Below are 21370 nucleotides of genomic sequence, written 5' to 3' on the forward strand. Positions count from 1 at the left end.
CAAAAGAATTCTAATTTCTTCTCTCTGCTCTGTCTCCCCCTTTTGTAGGTGACTTTTTCACAGACTGCTACGGCTATCATGATTTTGGGGCTTCCTAGAGCGTCTAAAAGTATTGACACAAAATCAACTTTTTACTCCAATTTCCTCCAACTCCAAAACCCAAAGTGTCCGTGCTGTGTCCCTGTGCTTCTCTGGGGTTCTCAACCGTGGCTTCCACCGCAGCTTGTCTGAGACTGCTAGCCTGCAGACTTAAGACAATGGCAGGTTCTGTCATGAATTTGCCTTTGAACTTGGTCATTTCGAAGTACACACTAAGTGGAAAAACCCTTTTCTCAGAATGTTTTTTCTTATTTTTATTTTTATTTTTTTGTGTGCAGCCTCGCACAGAATCAGAATTCTAGAACCAGCGTTGCTCAGCATCAAGGCAAAAGCCCATCTTTGCTTTTTATGGAAAGCATTCCTTTATTTAAAGAGACAGATAATGGCACGTTTTAATCTACCTTTGTCTTAATTTACAGCAGGTTTTGTATGCATTTTTAACCTTTTCACAAATTTCCACATCTGATTGATGCCTTTGGCAGTGATGAAAATGGTTTCAGGACATGTGAATCCAGAGCAGCTGACTTTTTCTTGCCATTTTAAGGAGGATATAAGCCTCTGGGATGGCCAGGACTTGGTAGAGCAGGGCCTCCCCCCTTTTGTAATGCTCTGGTGGGTCCTGGGTTAAGGGGATTCTGTGGCTGCTTTAGTTAAGAGAGTGTACTTGCAAAGGCATCAAAACTGCGCTTCCGTTACCTGTGTGAGAAGTAAGACAGGCTTGAAAGGAGAGAATAACGTGAAATTTTGCAAGTCCTGATCACAGCTGTTAATGTATGGACTTCTGGGTTGGGTTCGAGTTTTTTTTTTTCACACTGGACCCTTAAAACTGATCTGGAGGCCCGCACAGTCCTAGGACCCCCCCCCCCCCCAGCAGAGCTACACTGCTGGACACCTAAAAGTTTCTCCCCATGTGTAAAGTACAAGGCTCCTTTTTTTCTGGTGGGGATCCTTGTGATACTGTGGTTAGGCCTCTGCTCTGTAGTCTTTGCTACAGATCTGCCCCTACTTTGACTTGCAAGATTTGATGTTTATTCAGGCAAAAAAGTGGCCAAAATGGTTATCGTGTGACTTGTTCCCCAAGGTTTGAAAAGTCAGTGAAACTTTCTAAGACTTTGCATGATGTGTTTTATTTTATTTTTTAGAAAGTTATTGTTTGCGAATAATGTCTTTTTATACCAGGAAATAGTTCTGAATGACATTGAAAACCTACCCTTTCCTTATTACTATTATTATTTTTTAAATGAATACATGTTAAAGTAATGAGCCTTCCGTACTGGTGTCTTCATTCATGCCCGGCTTCAGGCAGGCAGCTCAGTCGCTCAGCATAGGACCCTGGGGAAGCCAAGGCAGGGGCCTGGAGGAGGGACTGGGGTTGGGGTTGGGGTGATCTGGAGCCCTGGGCTTCCCAGTGTCCTCACTGAGCCTCCATGTGTTTGCTTTCTTGCATTGTGGGACACTTCCTCCTCTGTAGTGTCGTGACTGTGTGATGGGGCTGGGTGAGGTCTGTCTAAAGACAGGCTTGCACAGGGACATTATCTCTGCGAGTGCTTGTGCATCAGCATGGGGGTGGGGGATGGACCCACCAGTGGGTTGAGGGGAGGCATAGTGCCCTTAGTTCTCAACCAGGGAAGCAAGGTCAGGCTGTGTGGGAGCACCCTTCTGCCTGTCTGGGGCCTATCGGGGTTCACTGGGCTAAAGGTCTGCATGCTGGGGCTACTTTGGGAATCCAGGCTTCTGGGAGCTCCAAGGTCCCTGTTGAGCACTGGGAAATGTTCTGGCTTCCCCTGAGCCTGGAGGTGGGAACTCCCTTCTGTAGCGGGACTGAAGTGATGCCTTGGCCCGGCCCGGCGCTGTTGTTCTCCTGCTCCTATCAACTCCACCCAAGTCTCCCAAGGGAGCATGTTGATAAACCCACAGTGAGCCAAAGTGGGGGCCAGAGACTGTAGCGGCCACAGTGCTATCTATCATCAGTCCTGCCACTGAGGCTCCATTCAGACCCTGAACCTCAGTCTCAGCCTGTGTTTGCCTTCTCCTGAGACTGGGGGCCCCTCTATGCCTTCAGTTGTGTTTCTCACACTAAGGACGGAGGCGGGGCAAGTGTCCTGAGTCTCAAATCACTGCCTCAGAGCAGCTGGTCTCTGAAGACCATGGTGGTTTTAGAGCCCTCATGGCAAGGCATCTCCTGGGGTCCCCAAGGCTTGTGCCTGTTGAGCTCATTCCTGCACGGAGGGGAAGGGGGTGGCTCACTGCTTCTGGGTGCTTTGCTTTTCCTGTCACCGTTGGGGACATCTGGGTAGCCGTCAGCTAGTCCTGAATGTCATCCACGCTCGGAGCCCATCTCATTGTAATGTTGACATCCGCAAAGCTGCTGTCTACTGCCGCTTGTCATCAGCTGAGGGTGAGTGGAGCTGAAGGCTGGGCTGGCTGCTTCAGCCAGGCTGCTCTGAGCAGTAAGCTGTGGGCCAGCCTTCAGGGCCCACGACTGCTGCCTTTCTCCCCTCCCAGCCCTCACCCTGGGACCCTCCACCTGATCTGCTGCTTCCCTGTTTAGGTCAGTTCTACAGCAATGGAGGGCATTCTGGGAATGCCGGTGGTGGAGGCAGCGGGGGCGGTGGTGGCTCGTCCAGCTACAGCTCCTACTACCAAGGAGACAGCTACAACTCTCCAGTGCCCCAGAAACATGCTGGGAAGAAGCCGCTGCATGGGGGCCAGCAGAAGCCCTCCTACAGCTCGGGCCACCAGTCCCACCAGGGCCAGCAGCAACCCTACAGCCAGAGCCAGTACAGCAGCTACGGCCCGCCGCCGCCGCCACCGCCGCCGCAGGGCAAGCAGAAAGGCTACGGCCACGGGCAGGGCAGCTATTCCTCCTACTCCAACTCCTACAGCTCCCCTGGTGGTGGTGGGGGCTCTGACTACAGCTACGACAGCAGATTCAGTGAGTTGGCTTTCTGTCCACTTCCTGGGTGGGGACGGCCAAAAGCCCAGTCTAGCCAGAGCTGTGAGGCGCTCTGGGAGAGTGAGTACAGGGAGAAACCTGGACGCGTCCCCTCGGGCCCTAGGTCCCTTCCCTGTGGCTGAGGTCTCTGCCCCATGCTGTGGCTAGGTGCCAGGGTAGAAGCTGCAAGGCTGCCTCCTGGGACTTCTCAAGGGCTGTGGTATCCAGCTCCTCCTGAAATCCGTCTCATGCACTGGCCTCTGAGCTTCATGGGCACTGTTGCCCAGTAGAGTTGAGTAGGTGTGAGTTTGTCCTCATGATAGAACAGCAATCATCAGAAGGATTGGGGCCTAAATAAGCTGTGGGATGGGGGGCAGATGAAAGCAATGTGTCTCAGGGGAGAAGATGCAGTTGGGAAGGTGAGACAGATGGGCTTCAGAGTGGGTGATAGGCCTGTCCCAGGACAGGATGACTGTGACAGGGCTCGCCACCAAGGCTTCTCACCTATCTGAGCTGTCCTTGGCCCCAGGCCCTAATCACACTGATTTTTTTCCTCAGACTACAGTGGTAGTGGAGGCCGCAGTGGCGGGAACAGCTATGGCTCCAGTGGGTCATCCTACAACACAGGCTCACATGGGGGTTACGGCGGAGGTTCTGGGGGCAGCTCTTCATACCAAGGCAAACAAGGTGGGCCCGGACAGCAAGTGGTCCGGCAGGGGCAGGGCGGGGCTTTAGAGGCGCAGGACTTGACAGGAGCAGGGCGCTGTGAGCTGTGAGCGGCCTGTGTGATCGCTGCCGCTGCCGCTGCCTTCCCTTGGGGGCTGGGCTCATTTTTTTCGGGGGCCAGAGACCTCAAGTCGCCTAACTCTTAAATGTTGGCAGCTACTGAGCAGAGCTGTGGGGCTCCTGTCTCTGGTCAGTCACCGAGCACTTGACATCAGCTCCTCAAAGGCAAAGTTGTCCCACCTCTTGGGGTAGCAGTGAGTGATAGGCCGGTGTGACAGAGCAGGAGCCCACTGGACTGCCACCCTGGGGTACAGTAGTGTGTAACTGTTGCCCAGACTTCTGTGCTGAGCCCCTTCCATCTTGCAGGGGGCTACTCATCACAGTCGAACTACAGCTCCTCCGGGTCCAGCCAGAGCTACAGCGGTCCTTCCAGCTCCTACCAGTCCTCACAAGGCGGCTACAGTCGGAACACAGAGCACAGCATGAACTACCAGTACAGATAAAGGCCCAGGCTGCCCTCCCTCTCCCATTCTGCACCTCTGTCTCCAACTCATCTCGGGAGATTGTCTGCACATCACCAGTTGCCATGTCCACTGGCGCAGTGCCCACCCGTCCACGTTGCCGATGTTGCCACGCTGTGAAGTGTGGTGGTCCCTGAGACCCGTGCCGTGACCCCTATTTAGCTGTGTTAGGGACTCGTGTCTTCAGTGGTCTGGTAGTTGCCGTTCATTCCACCTTGTCTGAGTAGGGTTGGAGTTGTTGCCTTGCAGTGTCCCTCCGTCTGTTTCTGCCCGGTGTGAGTTCCACTGGGTGTCCTTAAAGAGTTGCAGAAGGGATACGGCATCTGTTAATGCTTTTGTGAAGTGAGTTAAATGAGCTTGCTTTATTTTAATGCTTTAGTGTTTCAGTTTTATAAGTGAAGTTTTTATTTTAAAAACCGGTGAGAAAGAGTGGTTTGTTTTGTTTTTGTTTGTTTTGTTTGGTTATGTCTGGATCATTCAGGCAGTGCATTTGAACCCCGCTGAATGTAGACAAATAAAGAAAAACAAAACTGCGCTTGTCGCGGGCCTGCAATGTTTTCTCTCTTTGGATGGAGGCCCTGGCTGACCTCCAACTTTTTACCCTCCTGCCTCCGCTTCCCAAGTGCTGGGGTTAACAGGTGTGAGCCACCACACCCAGCTTTTTGATGAAGTTTGAAATGTCATCCCTCACACCATGGCAGAGCAGACTGTTCCTGTAAGACTGTAACTCAGTTGGGAAACCACAAGGTAGGGCTGGGTAAGGTTCCTCAGGTGCAGTCCTGCCTAGAGGTGCTGTGAAAGTGGGAGAGCTGGGGCTGAGACTTCCCAGGGCAGTGGATGTCATTATCAGAGGCCTTTGCCCCCAGGTGAAGTCCTGCACCGGAGGGAGGGTGCTGCCCCAAGCCCTTGTTGCATGGGGAGTGCATTGGGAAATGCTGCATGCACCTCCACCAGGGAAGGTTTTCTCACTCTGACCCTGCCCGCAGAGGGCCTAGTAGGTGGCATCCAGACTAGGACTCGCCCTGTTGGGAGTAGCACCTCCACTGCTGCCAGCCCAGGCACAGGTGTGTCCTCCCCATCCCCCTACCCCTACCCCCCCATGGCTTACTCAGAAGATCTGTGTGCTGCTCTGGGCTCCTGCCTCAGTGCAGGAAGTCAGCCAGGGAGATGGATCTTTCTGATGCAAGAAAGGAGCACAGGGTGCCTCAGGTGAGGTGATGGGCCGAGGAAGGAGTCCTGAACCAGTACCTTTTGAACTCCTCCGAAGACCAGAGCAGCAACTGTCTTCCAGAACACCCCTCTGGGTGATGGGACCCTCCAGCCACACTGAAGTTTCTCAGTGGACACTCAGCCAGCAACAAAGGATTCCACACACCCATCCCTGGTACATCCAACCCAAGCTCATCAGTGTAGGAAGCTGGCTTCAGGGAAGTATAGTTTGTCCCCTGAACATAGAGGAGTCCTGGTGCTGGCCCTTTGTCTGGGCATAGCTAGGAGGCCTTCCTCACAGTTGCCCTCCAGCCCTACAAAGCCATTGGGGAGCTGCTGCTCCTCCCCCACCCAGTAGTGAGTAGGCAGGAGCTGCTTTATGATGGGCACTCTCCTTGGGTGCTGTTCTCTGGGTTGCTTTGAGTGGTATCTCATGTCATCTGTTAACAGATCTCTAGGAGTCTGAGCAGGAAATTACGGGCAGAGATTATGGTTTGTCTCTGATGATGGCAATGTACTTTTGTGGGGGGTGGGGGTGGTGGTTCGAGACAGGGTTTCTCTGTAGTTTCGGTGCCTGCCCTAGATCTCGCTCTGTAGCCCAGGCTGGCCTCAAACTCAGAGATTCGCCTGACTCTGCCGCGCCACACCCCCCCCCCCCCCCCCCCCCCCAGTGCTGGTATTAAAGGCGTGCGCTGCCACCACCACTACCTGGTGGCAATGTACTTTTTGTGTAAGCATAGAGGTTGGGGCCTGGGCTTCAGGTGCAGACTGCTCCCGAGTGTTAACACTTGTCAGAGGAGGAGGAGGAGACTAAAGGCCACCTTCAGGTTCCTAACAAGGATGCAGACCCAGGGCTTCCACCTGCTTGAGTGGTGCCCCTGGGCTGTGGCCAGTCTCCTCTGCCAGTTTATGTGTGTGTGAAGTTTTGAAATGGGGTCTCACTTCCCTGGCTGACCTGGGAACTTGAGGTGGAGCCGCCTCCACCTCCCGAGTACTGGATTTGGACATGTGCCATAACCCTTGGCTCACTGGTTTGTTGGCCTACCACATGTTTATGAGGTGCTCATGCTCCAAATCTGTGCTACATGCTGTTGATAGTCATTGTGCTGCCGGGACCCAGTGGGCCTCCCCCAGCCTGACAGCAAGGCAGGCTGGGGGAGTTGGAGCCAGCAGGGGGGTTAGGCTCAGGGGTGAGGGAAGAGTATGTCGGGCACAGGAACAGTCCAGAGTGTTCCCAGAAGTTTCTCCGGTCCTTCCAGGCCCAGCGGTCAGGACAAACCTCTCCCATGTCCTACAGCCGCTTGGTCCCAATTAAACGCACAGAGGCTTATATTACTTACAAACCACATGACCTATGGGTCAGGTTTCCTGCTAGCTAGCTCGTATAACAACCCATTTCTATTCTATATGTTGCCATGTGGCTGTGGTGTTAGGGGTTGGCGGGCATCTTGTTGCTCTTTGGGCGGCTGGTGACTTCCCTGACTATCCTTCAGTTCGAATGTACTGCCTAAACTTATCCTGCCCTGCTATAGGCCAATGCAGCTTTATCAGTCAGAGCAGCACATGTTCACAGTGTACAGAAAGACATCCCACAGCACCAGAACGACAGAATACGCAGAGTAACAGTTGGCTTTAGGCACGGGTTGAAGCCTTATGTATGCAAAAGGGAAAAGTGAGCAGTGTGAGTGGGGGGCAGGGGTCAGCAAATGCCAGGCCAAGGGCATCTTGTAACCCTTGTCCTAAGGGCCATGGAATGGATCACTGAGGGATCTGAGTTGGGAAGACCTGGGTGACTGTACTTTATTTAGTCAATGTCCGTGGCATTGGAAGACAAGAAAGGGTATTGTAGGCCAGGCAGGAGTTGCTGAAATTCTGGAATGTTCTGAAGTTGAAAGCCCTCTTGGATTTGAGGGAGACCTGAGGTGGTTTAAAACCTTTTTATCTTTGAGGAACTCCAAGGTGGGAATTTTGAAAAAGGGGCCAGGACATACTTCTCCTGTGAGGCTGAATTGTCTGAGCTATGGTGATTATGATAGCTTGACCACGTTTCACCACCACCCAAGAAATGGCACCCTGGCTCATCTGCTGTGGCACCTAGGCATTGTGGATTGTCATAGACACCTCCACCCTGGCTGGCTAAACAGGCTTACTGGGCCTGGGAACACTTATGGCAGTCACCAGAATCCATGGTCCTAAGCACCATTTCACTGTTGGTCCTGGAGCTTAATTCTACATTTCTGAAAGTTCTCAGCTTTTCCCTGAACCCAAAATTCTATGTAGTCCCTGCCTGTTTTGGTCCCCTCTGCCTTCTCATGCCAGCCTCCTAATCTGAGGGTGTGTGGGGACTCCATGGAAGCCACAGGAACCCCGGTAAGTGAGGACAGAACACCAGTCACATGGCTAGATAGAATGCAAGTGTGTGGAAATCCTCCCAGGCAGTTACTGCACACACCTCTAACTCAATTCACCACCACCCTCCTTGCTCAGGGTTTCCTAGGTAACTCCTGGGCTTGCCCACGCTGGGAACTCAGCCAGCTTTCTCACCGAGTCCCCGCCCCTTGTGCTGCAGCTTCTCCAATCTCCAGGCAACAACCCTGGCGCTGTCCCTTGTGCTGAAGCTGAGCTCCCGGTGATGTCATTTACAGGGAGGGCTCCAGGGCATGCCTAGCCCTCCCACTGATGGCATTAAGTCCTGCTCCTTCCTTGCCCACTTACCCCATGACAAAGTCTGTGTCTTCCTGCCCAGGGTCTCAGCTGTGCCATCTGCCCTCTACCCTATCCCTCAGTTCCTCCGGCCACTCCTGACTTCACTGCACAAGTGCCCTGGTACTTTTCCTACTCCTGCTGCCTCTCCAGTCTCTGCACCAACCTCCAGGTCTTGATTCAAGCTGGACCTTCCACCAGGCCCACTTCTAGTTTCTGTGATTCTGGATCATGGGAGACTAAGGAATAAGCTTCCTTGAGCCCAAGAATTTTGAAGCCAGCGTGTGCTAGGAAACCATCAAAGCTGGACATAGTGGCCTTAAACTGCTACTAGCCGTTTGACCACATCCCAAGAAAAGCAAGGGAGCCGGGTGGTGATGGCACACACCTTTAATCCCAGCACTTGGGAGGCAGAGGCAGGTGGATCTCTGAGTTTGAGGCCAGCCTGGGCTATGGAGTGAGTTCCAGGATAGCCAGGGCTACACAGAGAAACCCTGTCATGACAGAAAGACCAAAAAAAAAAAAAAAAAAAAAGTGAAAGCAGAAGGGTCAGCCTTGTCGACCTCACAGTGAGTTTGAGGTCGCCATGAACTATGTCTTGTCTCAAAAATAACCAATACAGGATTGGAGAGATGGTCCTGAAGGTTCTAGACCCATCATCCACATGGTGGCTCACAATTGTAACCCCAGGTGCAGGAGATCACACCTGTTCCCCCACCATAGCATAGCATGCATTTAGTACACAGATGTCCATTTAGGTAAAACATAAAAATTTTAACTGGGCGGTGGTGGTGCACCCCAGCACCCTGGAGGCAGAGGCAGGTGCCTCTCTGTAAGTTTGAGGACAGCCTGGTCTACAGAGTGAGTTCCAGGACAGCCAAGGCTGCACAGAGAAACCCTCTCTTGAAAACAACCTTTTTTTTTTTTTTTTAAATAGTCCATGTGAGGACTAGGGAAATGGATCAGTACACTAAAGTGACAATCCTGAAATTGACTTTCCTGGGACCCATATGATGAAAGAACAGATTCCTGGAAGTTCTGGCAAGTGTGTGGGTGTGTGTGGCCACATGTGTACACCCACACATGTAAATAAGTGTAACAATTTAAGAACGGCTCTGACTGTGACCCCAGCACTGTGTGTGGCGGTGGGGTGGTGACCATGAGGATCAATGGGGCTGGCTACCTAACAGCCTAGGTTCATGTTCAGGGAGGGACTGTCTGGAGCGTTCAAAGTGGAGAGTAACAGCAGGGCATTTGACATCCTTGGCCTCTGCTCTTACACAAACAAGGGACACCTCAGTTCAGTTTTGGTGTTCTGAAGTGTCCTGACTAGACCCATTCCACAAACTGGAGTCCTTTAGCCCTTATCACGGGGTAGAGGCGCTAAGATCCTATACCAGTGTAGCCCTGCTCAGGAGAGCTGGTTCCCCATAGCAGCTCACTGGGAGTGTGAGACAATGGCGCCCTCTGCTGGCAGAGGTGACATCTGCTTTATGTTGATGTTAACTCACCTGGCTTTATTCCTGTTCAGGCAGAGGGCTGGCAGGGAGAAACATGAGCATCACACACACACACACACACACACACACACACACACGTGAGCACACATGCACTCATGCATCTCACACAGAATGAATAAAGTAATGATGGGGGATGAGTTTCTGGACTTTAGGGTTCTTTTTTGCAATGCTAGGATTCCTTTGAAAAAATAGCTAACGACTGTATTGAGCTCTTGACTGAATGATGGGTCCTTCTCTTAGCTCTTTGAATGAATGAATGAATGATGAATGATGAATGAATGAACTCTGCCTCTAATCCCAGCACTCAGGTGGCAAAAGCAGGCATATCTCTGTGAGTTTGAGGCCAGCCTGGTCTATCAAGTAAGTTCTGGGACAGCCAGGGCTGCACATAGAAATCCGGTCTTGAAAAATAAAACAACAAACAAGCAAAAGAAAAAAAAAAGAATGAATGAACACAGTATGGCAGAGGCTAGTTAGGGACTACATGTATGATACATCCATTCTCATGCTGTTTCTATCTGGGGAAGAATGCAGAGACTTATGAATGCTAGCCAGGAAGGAGCTTTATGCATGTCAGCTTTTATCTTTTATTTTATTTAAAATTGTAAGGTTCTGTGTGTGTGTGTGTGTGTGTGTGTGCGCGTGTGCATAAGTAGTACTTGACTTACATGTATGTTCACCACCAGAGGAGGACATCAGATCCCCTGGACCTGGAGTTACAGGTGGTTGTGTGTGCTGGGAACTGAACCTACATCCTCTGCAAGAGCAACAAGTGCTCTTAACTGCTGAGCCGTCTCTTTAGCCCCTATTTTGCTTTTTGAGGCTGGTCTTGAAGTCACTATATAACTGAGGATAGTTTTGAACTCCTAACTCTAACTCTTGCTTTTACCTCCCAAGTGCTAGGATTGCAGGTGTGTCTTTTTTCCCCTTTCTCTCTCTCTCTCTTCCTTTTTCTTTCTCTTTCTTCCTTCCTTCCTTCCTTCCTTCCTTCCTTTCTTCCTTTCTTTCTTTCTTTCTTTCTTTCTTTTTTTTTTTACAGAGAGCTTACAATGTACCAGCTGTTCTGGAGCTTGTATAGACCAGGCTAGCCTTGAACTCAGTGCCAGCATCAAAGCCATGTTGCTTCTGTTCTCTGACTCCACACAATCCTTTGTGCTCAGCCTCTCAAATCTTGGGATTCCAGTTGAATCATCGTATCGAGCTGTTATATTTTATACAGTAGAAGAAAAACATGTCTTGGGGGGTTTTTAAATTACATTTATTGTGTCCGCCCACACGAAATTGCAGGAATCAGTTCTCATTCTTGTGGGTCCAAGAGATTGAACTCAGGTCACCGGGCTTAACGGCATGTATCGGCACTCTGCGAGCCATCATCTAGCCATTACCTAGCGAAAGTGACAGCAACGGGATCTGGAAGCAGCGCACCGCAGAGCGAGGTGGTTGCAGGCGTCGGTTGCCATAGTTCCCTGTGGCTCTCAGGTCACGTGACTCGAGGCACCATGGCGCTGTCCTCTGTGGTCTCAGCCCACGTGGTTCCGGGGCCGGAAATGGCGGCGGCAGGCAGCCCGGCTTCGCTGGAGTCCGCTCCACGGATCCTGCGGCTGGTGGCTGAGTGCAGTCGCTCCAGAGCCCGGGCGGGCGAGCTGCGGCTGCCTCATGGGACCGTGGCCACCCCGGTGTTCATGCCTGTGGGGACACAGGCCACCATGAAGGGTATCACCGCGGAGCAGCTGGACAGCCTGGGCTGCCGCATCTGCTTGGGCAACACCTACCACCTGGGGCTGAGGCCGGTGGGTGGATTCGATCCGGCGGTGGGCGGCGAGGGGGCAGCCAGGCCGGGACGCGCCTCCGAAGCAGTCAGTCTGCTAGGGCTCCCCCAGGCCTGGCGAGGGAGCTGCGGGCCGTCCCTAACTCGCCCCCCGTTCCGGCATCCCAGGGCCCCGAGCTGATCCAGAAAGCCCAGGGTCTCCACGGCTTCATGAACTGGCCCCACAACCTGCTGACGGTGAGTTGGGTCGCCGCCCCAGGGCTCCGCGTTGGGGTGAGAGGTCCCCGGCCTCCACCCCTGACAGCTTCGCGGCGGGGTCCCCCAGGATAGCGGCGGCTTCCAGATGGTGTCTCTGTTCTCCCTGTCCGACGTGACCGAGGAGGGCGTCCGCTTCCGCTCGCCCTACGACGGCCAAGAGACGCTTTTGAGCCCAGAGAGGTCTGTGGAGATCCAGAACGCTCTGGGTAAGAGAACGCTGGCGCCTCGCCCCTTGCCTTGCCTGCAGTCTCCGACGCCGCGTGAGCTTTGGGAAATCTATGAATTTGGACTCATTCACCCAACTGAAATAAGGATAAAGAATGGGTCCTGTGCTGCGCTGGATTCCAGCACAGCAAACACAACACAGCAAAACAAACACATAAAAAATGCAAGTGGCCGGTCCTGCTTGGGCTTCCGGTTAAGAACCTGTTCCCATCGCTGACTCGCGATATCAGTAGTGTGAACACAGAGCTAGATACGTGGCTGCCTGTTTTGATTTGTTTTTGTTTCATATGTATGCATGTTTATTACTTTATTTACTTATTGTTTTTATTTTGGACAGTCTTACTATGTAGCATTGACTGGACTGGAACTCGTTTGTGGACTGGTATACCAGGCTGACCTCAAATACACAGAGATCTGCCTGCTTCTTCTGCCTTTGGAGTGTTGGGATTAAAGGCATGTGCCGCCACACCGAGCTGTTACTGTTCTTAGTAACAAATTGAATTGAATGAAATAATAGAGACAACAACATGAGATAGGAATTGTTGTAGGCCCCCTTTTTCATCTATATAGTTTATATTTTTATTTTGTCTTATTTTTGAGACAGAGTCCTACACAGTCTAGGCTGGCCTAGAACTCACTCCCTTAGTCACTGAGGTTGACTTTGAACTCTTGATCCTCCTCCCTCCACATCCAGAGTGGTGGGATTACAGTCAAATGCCACCATGCCTGGTTTTATACTGAGCTGGGGATCAGACCCAGGGCTCTTTGCACACTACATAAGCTCTTTACTCACTGAGCTACATCTATAGTCTAGGACAATTTATACTGTATAGATTTTACGTGATGTTGGAGCCTTGTGCCAACATCATGACCAAAAGCAACTTAGTGAGGAAAGGGTTTATTTCATCGTACAGGTTTTAGTCCATCAGTGAGGGATTGTAGGCAGGGGCTCTACCACTGCACCAAGGCCCTAGTTCTTGATTTTAGATACAGGATCTCCCCATGCTGTGCTGGCTGCACTGACTTGGGATCCTCTTGCTTCCTGCTGGGATTACAGGCATGCTCAACCACATCTGGCTCTGCCTTTTTGGTTTTGTTTTTGGAGAAAGAATGTAGCTTTGCTGCTCAACCTAGATTTGACTTCTACCCTCTAGATCTGGTTTTGATAAAAGCCATCCATCTGTCTGTGTTTTAGTTTCTTTCTGTAGCTGTGATAAAACAGTCTGACCAGAGCAAGTTGAGGAGGAAAGGATTCATTTTGATTGGGCATATGCTTCTGGGTCACAGTTGATCATTGAGGGAAGTCAAGGCAGGATCTTGGAGCAGAAGCCATGGATGCATGTTGCTCACTGGTTTGCTCGCAGGCTCATGCTTAGTTAACTATTTTACTTTAAGATTTATTATTGGGGTTGGGGATTTAGCTCAGTGGTAGAGCGCTTGTCTAGCAAGCGCAAGGCCCTGGGTTCGGTCCTCGGCTCTGAAAAAAAAAGGTATTACTACTACTACTACTATTATTATTATTATTATTATTATTATTATTATTATTATTTTTCTGAGACAGGGTTTCTCTGTGTAGCAGTACTGGCTGTCTTGGAACTCACTCTGTAGACCAGGCTGGCCTCGAACTCACAGAGATCCGCCTGCCTCTGCCTCCTGAGTGCTGGGATTAAAGGTGTGCACCACCACCACCCCTGGCTTATTTTTATCATATTAACTTACGTGTTTGTGTGCACATGTGAGTGCAGGTGCTTGAGGTAGTATATTTTCTAGACCTGCAGTTACAGACAGCACTGACCTTCCCGGGTGCTGGGAATCGGGTCCTCAGGAAGAACACTGGATGATTTCCACACAAAGCCACCTCCTCAGCTCAGAGCTCAGAGAGAGCACCGCTCCCAGAGGGCGGGGCCTCCCACATCAGTCATTCATCAAGACCGTCTCAGATATGGCCACAAGCTAGTCTGATCTAAGAAATTTCTTAATGCTGGCTTTCCTCTCAGATGACTTTGGGCTGGGATAGTCTGTCTGTCTAGTTGTCCTTCAGTCCTGCAGTCTATTTTGTCTATCCATCTAAATCTGTCTCTATCTAAGCTGGGGGTGTAACCCAGGTCCTCAAACATGCCATACCAAGACTGTGCCTCTGAGTCGTGGCCTCAGGCCCCCAAACCTTTTATTTGGTAAGTCTTTGGGTGTCAGAATTGTCAGCAAGGGGCTTTTAGCTAAGGGAGGCCGAGGTTTATTTGTATCTTGGTGTGTGCACAGAGCAAGCATGGGCGACAGAGGTGAGTCTTGATGCTAGTCCTTGCCTCCATCTTGTCTGAGACAGGGTCTCATGGTCCAGGCTGGCATCAAATTCTATGTAGCCAATAATGACCTTAAATTCTGTTTTTCCTCAATATATATAATTTTTTGTTTTGTTTTGTTTTGTTTTTTTTCTATTAATTTTTGTTGGATTTGAGACAGGGTTTCACTATATAGCTTTGATTGCCCTGGATCTTGTTATGTAGGTGAGGTTGGTCTGCAACTCACAGAGATCCTTCTGCTTCTTTTGTGCCAACCATGTCTACCTATTTCATTTATTTTATGTATATAGGTATTTGGCCTGCACGTATATCTGTGCTCTGGCCCCCAACTTCAGACTCGATTCTTCTGCCTCCACCTTCTCAATGCTGGAGCCACAGACCTGAACCATCATGCTCACTTTATGCAGTGCTAGGGATGGAACCTGTAGCCTTGCCTATGCTGGACAGTTACTATACTGGCTGAGCTATAGTCCCTATAAAGCTGGGCACAGTGGGGGTAGAGGCAGGGGGATTGGGAGCTGGAGAACAGCCTGGGATCCATGGTGACCATTTGCAGGAATCAGTCTCCTCCTTCTACCATGTGGGTCCTGGGGGTTGAACTTGGGTAGTCGGGCCTGGAGGAAAGCACATTTACCTGTGGAGCCATCTCACGGCCCATGAGGTTATATATAAGAAAACAAGCCGGGCTGTGGTGGCACACACCTTTAATCCCAGCACTTGGGAGGCAGAGCCAGGCGGATCTCTGTAAGTTCAAGGCCAGCCTGGTCTACAGAGCTAGATCCAGGACAGGCATCAAAACTACACAGAGAAACCCTGTTCCAAAAACCAAAAAAAAAAAAAAAAAGAAAGAAAGAAAGAAAGAAAGAAAGAAAGAAAAAAGTTTCCTAGCTTTTGTGCAGCCATATTAGGATGATGGCAAGGAGGCGGTGGTACCTTCAAGGGTCCTCTGTGTCTTGTCCCTCACCAGAGTGTCCTCTCACCCTCAGGCTCTGACATCATCATGCAATTGGACGATGTGGTGAGCAGCACAGTGACAGGCCCTCGAGTGGAGGAGGCCATGCACAGGTCTGTGTATGCGAGCATTGTGTGTGCGTGGGAGAAAGATTTGGGCCCTGTGGTTCCCTTCTGTCTCCCTAGCCAATAGAGGTTCTGTGACCTAGGACCCTCTTGCAGGTCGGTCCGCTGGCTAGACAGATGCATCGCAGCCCATAAGCATCAGGACAAGCAGAACCTCTTTGCCATCATCCAGGGTGGACTGAATGCCGATCTTCGGACCACTTGCCTGAAAGGTAAAGTCAGGTACTGGTGGAGGTGGGGCTGGTCCAGGCATAGGACGATGCTTTGGCCATAGCTGTTAACTGGCAAAGGATGCTACAAGTGCAAGGCACATGAGCCAAAGGCCCTGAGGCAGTGTGCAGCAGGGCAGGTCTAGAAAATGGAAGTAATGAAGACAAATTCTGGTCCCGGGTTGATCTTTTTTTCTAATTGTTTATCTCCCCCCTCCCCCATTCCTCTTCCCCCCTGCCGTGTTTGTGTGTGTGTGTGTGTGTGTGTGTGTGTGTGTGTGTGTGTGTGTGTGTATGAGAGAGAGAGAGAGAGACAGTACGAGTATAGAGGTCAGAGGACACTTTTGGGAGTCAGTTCTTTCCCTTTTCACATACTTTGTTGAAATATTAGGTTGACTTATGACAGGCTTTCATGTAGCCCAGGCTGGCCTGGACCTCATTATGTAGCTGAGGATGATCTTGTGCTTATCCTCCTGCCTCCACTTCAGAGTGCTAAGATCACTGGCATGCGTCACCAAACTCGGATGCTGCCTTGCTGAGCTGGAACCCAGGGCTTCATGCATACTAGTCAAGCACACTACCAACTGAGTCACCGCCCTTCTCAATTTTTGAGGCTAGTTCTCATATGGTTCAGGGCGGCCTTGAATTCCTGATTCTTCTGCCTCAGTCTCTTGAGTGCTAGGGTCCCAGGGGTGTATTAGTATTTTGGCTTTGGAATCTTGTTTCTAGAAAATGGTGAATTCAGGGTCACACTTGCCTTTCAGCTATGGGCCTCTTCTGCTGATCAATGTTGAGAGCATTGGGTTGTGAGCTGGCTGAATGGATTAAAAGAAGCTTGCTGCCAACCCTCACAAGCTCAGTTTGGTCCCCGGAGCCCACAGACAAATTGTGCTCTGACCACTATGCGATGCCTTTGAGTCCCGTGAATACATAAACAATATAATAAAAATGAGCCTCGCGCGCACTCAGTCAGTGGCACTCAGCAGTGCAGCTTAGGCCCCCAGCAGTACCCTTTGCTCCTACCCCTCCCTCCCTTGTAGGGATGTGTCTGTCAGGGCCGAGTCCTTCCTAGGGACTAGGTGTGGTAGGCCTTTCAGATGGTGACACCCATCGGAATCGAAAAGACTATAGTTGGAAACTGGCTTTGTCTTGTGGGGACGTTGCCCCGATAGGAGAACCCTCTACCACTTAGCTACACCCCTGCCTAAGATGGGCTTACTACCTCACACTGCTGACCATCCTAGTTCTCCTTGAGGCTGTAAAGCCAAAACTGTTACCACAAACACACCCTTTCTTCCTTCCTATCTCTAGTTTTTGTTTTTTATAATTTTTGAAATGAATTATTTAATTTTTTTAAAGATTTATTTACTTAGTATGTATAGTGTTCTGCCCGCATGTGTGCCTGCCCACCAGAAGAGGGCACCAGATCTCATTATTACAGATGGTGTGAGCCACCATGTGGTTTGCTGGGAATTGAACTCAGGACCTCTGGAAGAGCAGCCAGTACTCTTAATCTCTGAGCCATCTCTCCAACCCCCTAATTATTTAACTTTTGAGACATGGTCTCTCACATAGCAGCCCTAGGTATCTTATGATTAAAGGCATGTGCCACCATGCCAGGCAAAAACCATTTTTATTTGCTGTGTATGAATATTTTCCTGCATGTATGTATATCATATGTATGCAGAGCTCAAGAAGACCAGAAGGTGTTGGGTCTCCTGGAACTGGAATTACAGATGGCTATGAGCCCTGTGGACGCTGAGATCTGAACCTGGTACTCCTGAGAGAACAGCCAGTGCTCTTAACCTCTGACCCATCATTTCCCACCCTCCTTCTTCCTTCTTTATGTAACTATGCTGTTCCGGTACTTGCTCTGTAGCCCAGGCTAGTGACAAATTCTTGATCCTCCAGCCTCAGTCTCCTGAGTGGCTGGGATTCCAGGGTGCATCCAAATGCTTGGCTCAAGGCTTGGTTTTATGGTTTTATGGTAAGTTAGTGGAATGCTGTACTGAAGGAAATCTAGCCTTGTGACTAGAATATACTCTTTTTGTAAAGTCACAAAATCCTAAATTCTCCTAAGCTGGGGCCACCTATTTTTTCAGAGATGACCAAAAGGGATGTACCGGGCTTCGCCATTGGAGGTCTGAGTGGCGGAGAGAGCAAGGAACAGTTCTGGAAGATGGTGGCATTAAGTACCTCCATGTTGCCCAAGGACAAGCCAAGATACCTGATGGGGGTCGGGTATGTTGGGGCGGAGGAGATAGCCCTGAGCCCTGCTGTGGGGGCAGGTCCTGGGGCTTCCATTCCCTTTTGGTGTATAATTTTGGGAACAAGGGAATAGCATTACTGGGGAGCTAATGAAGTGGTCACATAGGCTACTGCCTGATGTAAACAATGTTCTGGGGCATCCTCAACTCTGTAGGGAGTAAAGGACAGCCTGGGCAATGTAAAATACAGTCTTAGAACAAAAATAGATTAAAGAGAACACTTGGCTGTCATCTGAGGTCCAGTTGCGGGTGGAGGGAAGCCTGGGAAACCTTCTCTTGAGGCTGACTCTCTGCTCCTCACCCTCCCGGCTGCACCCCAGCTATGCCACCGATTTGGTGGTCTGCGTGGCTCTTGGATGTGACATGTTCGACTGTGTGTACCCCACACGGACAGCGGTGAGGCCCGGGCAGGGGGCTGGAGGGGCTGGGAGCCCATGCCCCTCCTGATCTTGACCTTCCTTGTCCCCAGCGCTTTGGATCTGCTCTTGTGCCCACTGGGAACCTGCAGTTGAAGAAGCAGCAGTACGCCAAGGATTTCAGTCCCATAAACTCTGAGTGTCCCTGTCCCACCTGCCAGAAGTAGGTCTTAGAAGTTGGGGATTGGAGAGGGGAGGGTCTCAGGCTGGTATAGCCGCTGACTGTGTGACCCACAGGCACAGCCGCGCCTTCCTGCACGCCCTGCTACACAGTGACAACACCGCGGCGCTGCACCACCTAACTGTGCACAACATTGCCTACCAGGTGGCCTGGGCAGGGTGTAGGACGTGGGCTCAGGGCCCTGGGGCAGGGAAGGGAGGGTTCTTGGCTCTGAGGACAGAGTTGGTTGAGGCTGGGGATGGGGGGGAACGGGCATAGCATGGCTCTTTTTTATTTGAGGGTATGGTGTAGATCTGTGGCTCAAGGGGGGTTCCCTCTTTTGGGGTGTAATGAATCTGGGCCCTAAGGACCTTTTGGGGGTGTCTCATCTAGAGGGCATGACATGGACGGGCCCCTCAAACATGACCTTTCTCCCTTTGCCTTGGGTTTATGATGTGGGGGCACTCTTGGGACACCTGGAGCCTTGTGGGTACTCCTGGGACTGATGCTGGTGCCCTCCCCTGCAGCTGCAGCTGCTGAGCACCCTGAGGAGCAGCATCATGGAGCAGCGCTTTCCTGACTTTGTGCGAAACTTCATGCGCACCATGTATGGTGACCACAGCCTCTGTCCTGCCTGGGCTGTTGAAGCACTGGCCTCCGTGGGGATCACACTCACATGACCTGGTTGCCCCGGGAGGGACGCTGGTGTATGGGGGTACTGAAGGACTCTTCTTTTTAAAAGATTTTGTTACTGCTTTTTGTTTCCATGTGAGATTTTGTGTCTTCTTGGGAAGGTGGCCTGTCTGTCTTCTTCCTGGTCCCAAGCTTCACTGTAGATGTCTTGCTTCTTTGTAGGAAGTAGCATAGGGAGTGCAGGTGAGCCCAGTGGTTAGTATGTGTGAGGACGCCCTGAGTGTGATCCCAGGACAGAGAAAGAAAGGCAGAGTCCGGAAAGCTCGGAGGTGGCCGAATGTAATCTGGTGGCTCTCGGCCGTAATGCTGGCTCCTGAAAGGCAGTCCTGGGAGGACGGCTGCAAGTTCAAGGCTAACTTGGTTTTCATAGCCAGCCGGGGCACTGAGTAAGACCCTTTCTCAACAAAACAAAACAAAACAAAAAAGTCATCATAGCACCAGTGGAGTAACTAGGAACCACCAGGTACAGCCCACCTTGTTGAATGCAGTAGAAGACTCAGGGCTCCTTTTTTGTTTGTTTATTTGTTTTTGTTTGGAGATAAGGTTTCCCCGGTGTAGCCCTGTGATCTTGGAATTTACTCTTGAACTCACAGAGATCCGCCTGCCTCTGCCTCCCGAGTGCTGGGATTAAAGGCATGTACAGCCATTTTTCTTTCTTCCCTTTTTCTTTAAATTAATTTTATATACATTGGGTTTTTTTTTGTTTGTTTGTTTTTCTTTCCTATATGTCTGTACGAGGGTGTCAGATCCCCTGGAAGGGGGAGTCATAGTTGTGAGTTGCTGGAAATTTGGAAGAGCAGTCAGTGCTCCTAACCACTGAGCCATTTCTTCAGCTCCTCTTTCTTCCTTTCCTTTCCTTCTTTCCTTTCCTTTCCTTTCCTTTCCTTTCCTTTCCTTCTTTCCTTTCCTTTCATTTCCTTCTTTCCTTTCCTTTCCTTCTTTCCTTTCCTTTCCTTTCCTTTTTCCTTTCCTTTCCTTTCCTTTCCTTCTTTCCTTTCCTTTCCTTTCCTTTCCTTCTTTCCTTTCCTTTCCTTTCCTTCTTTCCTTTCCTTCTTTCCTTTCCTTTCCTTTCCTTTCCTTTCCTTTCCTTTCCTTTCCTTTCCTTTCCTTTCCTTTCCTTTCCTTTCCTTTCCTTTTTCCTTTCCTTCTTTCCTTTCCTTTCCTTTCCTTTCCTTCCTTCCTTTCCTTTCCTTTCCTTTCCTTTTCCTTTCCTTTCCTTTCCTTTTTCCTTTCCTTTCCTTTTCCTTTTCCTTTTCCTTTCCTTTTCCTTTCCTTTCCTTTCCTTCTTTCCTTTCCTTTCCTTTCCTTTTTCCTTTCCTTTCCTTTCCTTTCCTTTCCTTTCCTTCCCTTTCCTTCTTTCCTTTCCTTTCCTTTCCTTTTTCCTTTCCTTTCCTTTCCTTTCCTTTCCTTTCCTTCCCTTTCCTTCTTTCCTTTCCTTTCCTTTCCTTTTTCCTTTCCTTTCCTTTCCTTTCCTTTCCTTTTCTTCTTTCTTTCTTTCTTTTTTTTTTTTTTTTTTTTTTGAGACAGGGTTTCTCTGTATAGTTTTGGTGTCTATCCTGGAACTCACTCTGTAGACCAGGCTGGTCTCCAACTCCCAGAGATCCACCTGCCTCTGCCTCCCAAATGCTGGGATTAAAGGCATGGACCACCACTGCCCAGTTATCATTTTACTTTTATTTATTAATTTAGTTAGTTTTTTTGAGAGAGGTTCTCATGTAGCCCAAGTTTGTTATATTCTTTTTTGTTTTGGTTTTTTGAGACAGAGTTTCTCTGTGTAGTTTTGGTGCTTGTCCTGGATCTTGTTCTGTAGCCTAGGCTGGCCTGGAACTCACAGAGATCCACCTGGCTCTGCCTCCCAAGTACTGGGATCAAAGGTGTGTGCCACTGCCACCCGGCGCTTGTTATATTCTTTAGGAAGACCCTGAATCTCTGTCTTCATCTGTTTCTCTTTCAGGTGCTGGGACCACAGGTATGCGCTCTCACCCCTGGTTCATATGGTGCTGGGGATCAAACCCAAGGCATCCTAGACATTCACTGTGCCCAGAGTCACAATTCTATGCATTTTTAGAAAATAGTTGCCATATGATATTATTCAGCCAACTCCCTTTCTGAACAGTTAGTGTATTGCCAGGTTCTTGCAGTTCTGATAAAGTCTGCAACACCAAGTGCCAACTATAACCCAAGTGTTTGAGTCATGTTCCTTAAACAATGGCTTCTCCATTGATGCTACCTATTTCCTGAAAGTTCCCAGTTCCCACTGGTTTACACACACACATCATCTCAT

At 50.2% G+C, this 21370-nt stretch overlaps 2 protein-coding genes across 11 annotated transcripts in view; both read left to right on the plus strand.

The window, feature by feature from the left end:
• The window catches only part of Ilf3 (interleukin enhancer binding factor 3), a 44443-nt gene extending 39629 nt beyond the window's left edge, over window positions 1-4814 (plus strand). For 5 of the 9 annotated variants that reach the window (XM_036192553.1, XM_036192557.1, XM_036192552.1 and 2 more), the window contains 3 exons: window positions 2651-3034; window positions 3593-3721; window positions 4127-4814. In XM_036192553.1, the coding sequence (XP_036048446.1) occupies window positions 2651-3034; window positions 3593-3721; window positions 4127-4263 (650 nt within the window). In that variant the 3' untranslated portion in view covers window positions 4264-4814. The other 4 variants (XM_036192560.1, XM_036192561.1, XM_036192559.1 and 1 more) reach the window with 2 other exon arrangements.
• A 6405-nt stretch (window positions 4815-11219) lies between these two features.
• Window positions 11220-21152, plus strand: Qtrt1 (queuine tRNA-ribosyltransferase catalytic subunit 1). Of its 2 annotated transcripts, XM_036192538.1 has the most exons (11): window positions 11220-11503; window positions 11650-11718; window positions 11807-11945; window positions 15251-15329; window positions 15438-15553; window positions 17653-17791; window positions 18138-18213; window positions 18287-18396; window positions 18471-18558; window positions 18921-19108; window positions 21041-21152. In XM_036192538.1, the coding sequence occupies exons 1-10, from the start codon at window positions 11261-11263 to the stop codon at window positions 19071-19073; spliced, it is 1212 nt and encodes a 403-aa protein (XP_036048431.1). In that variant the 5' UTR covers window positions 11220-11260; the 3' UTR covers window positions 19074-19108; window positions 21041-21152. The 2 variants fall into 2 exon arrangements, with proteins under 2 accessions (XP_036048431.1, XP_036048430.1); XM_036192537.1 differs by lacking the exon at window positions 21041-21152 and having other exon boundaries at window positions 18921-19161.
• The last annotated feature ends 218 nt before the right edge of the window (window positions 21153-21370 follow it).

This window comes from Onychomys torridus, chromosome 7 (genome assembly GCF_903995425.1).
Source record: "Onychomys torridus chromosome 7, mOncTor1.1, whole genome shotgun sequence".
NCBI classification, from domain to species: Eukaryota; Metazoa; Chordata; class Mammalia; order Rodentia; family Cricetidae; genus Onychomys; species Onychomys torridus.